This window comes from Bison bison, unplaced genomic scaffold (assembly GCF_000754665.1).
Source record: "Bison bison bison isolate TAMUID 2011002044 unplaced genomic scaffold, Bison_UMD1.0 scf7180017864498, whole genome shotgun sequence".
Classification (NCBI taxonomy): Eukaryota; Metazoa; Chordata; class Mammalia; order Artiodactyla; family Bovidae; genus Bison; species Bison bison.
Genome location: NW_011495057.1, coordinates 3878308 through 3882315, shown reverse-complemented (window position 1 = coordinate 3882315; position 4008 = coordinate 3878308). Strand labels below are relative to the sequence as shown.

Here is a 4008-nt window from a genome sequence, read left to right as displayed (position 1 = left end):
ATAAGGCACCCCACTCCAGTACTCTTCCTGGAAAATCCCATGGACGGAGGAGCCTGGTAGGCTATAGTCCATGGGGTCGCTAAGAGTAGGACACGACTGAGCGACTTCACTTTCACTTTTCACTTTCATGCACTGGAGGAGGAAATGGCAACCCACTCCAGTGTTCTTGCCTGGAGAATCCCAGGGACGGGGGGAGCCTGGTGGGCTGCCATCTATGGGGTCGCACAGAGTCAAACACGACTGCCTCAACTTAGCAGCAGCAGCAACACTCATTTGAAGCTAATGTCTAACTTATATCAATAATGCATGAAGAATGTTACATGGTTAATATTGCCATAGAAAGCAAAGGTTTTTGAGCAAAGTTCTTTAACCATAAAATTCTATCTCTGTAAGAGCTTATTGTAATCTGAAACCAAAGAGGCTGCACCTTATTGAAAGAAATAACCATATTTACATGAGTAAAGAACTTTTCAGAGAATATATTTTATCATGTAAAACCATAAAACAGCATATAGATCTTTATATTAAAAGTTCCAGTGAGAACATATACATGAAAATTTAATTACTGTAAATTAAAAGAGCAATGATAACGTTTTTCAAACATACCTGGTTCTGTCATCTGAGATTTTTGTATCAGGACATCTCTTATTTTCTCCACCCACAAGTAAAGAATACTTTCACCAATATTCTGGCTAAACAAAATTCAGGGGAAAAATTGTTATTAAAAAAATTCTTTCTCAAATTCAAGATAATATAGACATATTTATAATCTAAGAAATTAAATTATCTCTAGCCATGTGTTTTTTTTTCTGCCTTGCTGCGCAGTTTGTGAGATCTTAGTTCCCCAACCAGGGACTGAACCCAGGCCCTTGTAGTGATAGCTCCAAATCTTAACCACTGGACCACCAGGGAATTCCCTAGCCATGCCTTTTAAAAGGAAATTTATAAAAACATGAGATTTACTAACATTTGTAGATGAATATTTAATACATCAATATTAAAAATCCCAAATGGCTCCCAAATTAATATTGCTTACTTAAAATAAGTAGAAGAGCTACAACCAAAGAGGGGAAAGAGAATTTCTGAACTTGAACGGAATTAAGATAGACATAAATATGACTTTGTTTCTGTCAGTGAATATAACTGTAGTGCTGATGCCCAGTCACTGCTTGCTTTCCTCAACTTTTTGAACAATTTCACACCACTTATTTTGTATACTTATTTCAATAATTAAGAATACAAAGCATTTTAGAAACTCCCCAAGAAAGCCAATTTACAAGACTAAAAGACAAGCAATTTAAAGCTTTAGATTCTTATTTTGTTTTTGATATAATATTCTATTGCCCAAATTCACTTCGGTTCCAAAGAGCTGTCTGGCTGCATCAGATAATTGAGTCCATCTCAAAGGCTCACTGAGAAAAAGAAGTCATAGTTCATTTCCACAGAGTTATGTTAAATGATGGCAACAGCAATAAAATAAAGGCCCAAGTGTCTATTTTTTAGGGAATGATACTAATTTTAGATGTGTTAATATGTGTGTTTAAGGAACTCACCAAACTACTTCATAACACCTTACCCCTTCCTCTAACAGTTGCTCTTGAAACCATTATCTCTCTTTATCACCACTCATCAGCACCCAAAGGAAGCTTTCAAAACAAGCATACAGAAGAAAACAACACTGTTTTCAAATAATTTTGTACCCTCAAACACTCCCATTCCACCCATAATCCCTGAGCTAAACTAAAACGATCCTCTGTGCTCTTCGGCAACCTGTCTTATTTAGAGAGGGCAAAAGTCAACTGGAAAAGTTTTAAAAATTAAGAACGTTGGTTGAGTTTCTTTTAAACAATTCCTACTCCCTTCCTCTCTCCTCCATAAAATACAGAGAAAGGTAAAATGTATTGAATATATACTAAGCCCAAAGTACATTATATATTGATATAGCAACACATTTAATGCTCATAATTTTCTAACAGACTAGGCCTTATTTTCCCATTGTACAGATGAGAAAGCAGACCTGGAGAGATCAATTAACTTGCCTAAGACAGTCTTATAAGCAGTAAGAAGTCCAGAGCGAGAATGGGAATGCAGACTTACTCCAGAGCTCAGGTCGCCCACATCACTTTGCTCTCCTAGCAAGCAGCTGTGCCCTTAGGCAAGCAAGACACTTGAACTGCCTCAGTTTCCCCACCTACAAAACAGATTTACAGCATCTTGTCTTACTTTACAAAAGCAGTCTCTTTTCAAGTGGACCTGTCTTAATTCACTCAACAGATCTGTAAGGGCCTCGCCTATACACCAAGCACTATGTGCAACCCTGAGGGTGTAGCAGTGAATGAGAAAACTGGGTCCCCTGTCTCAGTGCTTGCAATTATTGTTCTTAAAACTGTATGCTTTTCTATGTAATTCCCTCCATCTCCTAACACCATTCTATTGAATTCATCACATCATCATCACCACCAAAAGGAGCAGCACTAATATCTAGTGTTTATTGAACACCTACCATATATAAGATGTAGAAAATGCTTGGTTACTTCACTTAATCTTTACAGCCCCCTTTGAGACAGGAAAATCATCTCTCTGTGAATATATATTCACATTCAGATTTGTTATTTTTGTTAGGGGACTTTTGGGGGAAGGGACAGTGGAAAATGCCCTGGAAGAATTTCTGCAGTTAATAACTAATTTTTCCTAATAAGAAGAAGACATTAAACCTTAACTCCAAATTTCCTCTCCTCTAGCCCATGGCTTCCTGAAGAAAAATATTCAACAGCACTCCATCTAACATCATTTATTGACTGTTTCCTTTGTCCCGAGTATTTAACTAGATTTACTGAAATCCAGTTTAAGGAAGTTGTAGTAGATGTGAAAGGTTTCCTGAAGAAAATGAAAATTCTTTCCCTTGAACCTCCAATTCTATCACTGATGGTGGTTTGTGTGGTGTCACTGCTCCTGCTTTTTTGTGTTTTCTCTCACGACTGTAGTTTGTAACCCCCCCTTTTTTAAAAGAAGAGTTGATTATTCAGATCTTTTAAATGCAGACTAGGATTTGGTGGTTTTCAAACTTTCACCTTCACTGTAATGAAATTTCTCACAGAACCAAAAACAAATTAAAACAGACAAAAGCTCGAGTCCTCCCTCCTGTGCCCTTCTTTTCCTGCATCGCAGTGGTCCTGGAGGAAGTTTGCTGAATCCTAAAAATCGGTGCAAAATCTGAGAATACTCATTATATGGTGAGATGCTAAGCTTTTAATTTATGAAACTGTTGTGGTATAGTAGCTAAATATAAAAAGTCTAGAACAAATTTGTTTCAAATTGAATAAAAGATCAACTTGGATTAAAAATTGCTATTTTAGTCGAGACATAACTGTGATTAACTATACTTAAATAACTATAATCCAGTTCAGAACGATCAAAACAAAGTCAAGTTACTTGTGACTCTCATTTGACCTGTGGCTCTAATTTTCATACCTTTAATTCTCCAGTATGTATATTTGTTATTTAAGGGTAAAGATATTCATTAAAATGTACTACAAAGTTGCATAACCTCAGACAAATCACTCGATCTGAGTTTCCATCATCTCATTTTAAAAATGACAAAACTTGATGAGATGACTCTTCTGACAAGAACAAAAAGGAGAGCTGCTACTATACAGTGCTAAAATGTATCACACGGATTATGTCACTTAATCCTCACAATGATATTATTCTATTATCCTCATTTTACAGATGAGAAAGAGGTTGCATTATTTCAAAAACTGACCCCAGAAGCCTGCCCAAGACACCCTTAACATCACCCTGATTAAACTTCAGACAGGCACAGCTTCCTGACTCTAGGCCCTGACCTCTCTGTTCTTAGAGCATTTTCTTTAGAGATCAGATCAGATCAGTCGCTCAGTCGTATCCGACTCTTTGCGACCCCATGAATTGCAGCACGCCAGGCCTCCCTATCCATCACCAACTCCTGGAGTTCACTCAGACTCACATCCATCGAGTCAGTGATGCCTG

At 37.2% G+C, this 4008-nt stretch overlaps 1 protein-coding gene across 2 annotated transcripts in view; it reads right to left on the bottom strand.

The window, feature by feature from the left end:
- The window catches only part of IMPACT (impact RWD domain protein), a 30963-nt gene that overhangs the window by 17671 nt on the left and 9284 nt on the right, over positions 1-4008 (bottom strand). For both annotated transcript variants that reach the window (XR_824245.1, XM_010828937.1), the window contains exon 4: positions 607-692. Coding sequence is in view for 1 of the 2 variants with exons in the window: in XM_010828937.1 (XP_010827239.1) it covers positions 607-692 (86 nt within the window). In the remaining variant the exon portion in view is untranslated. The remainder of the gene's footprint in view (positions 1-606; positions 693-4008) is intronic.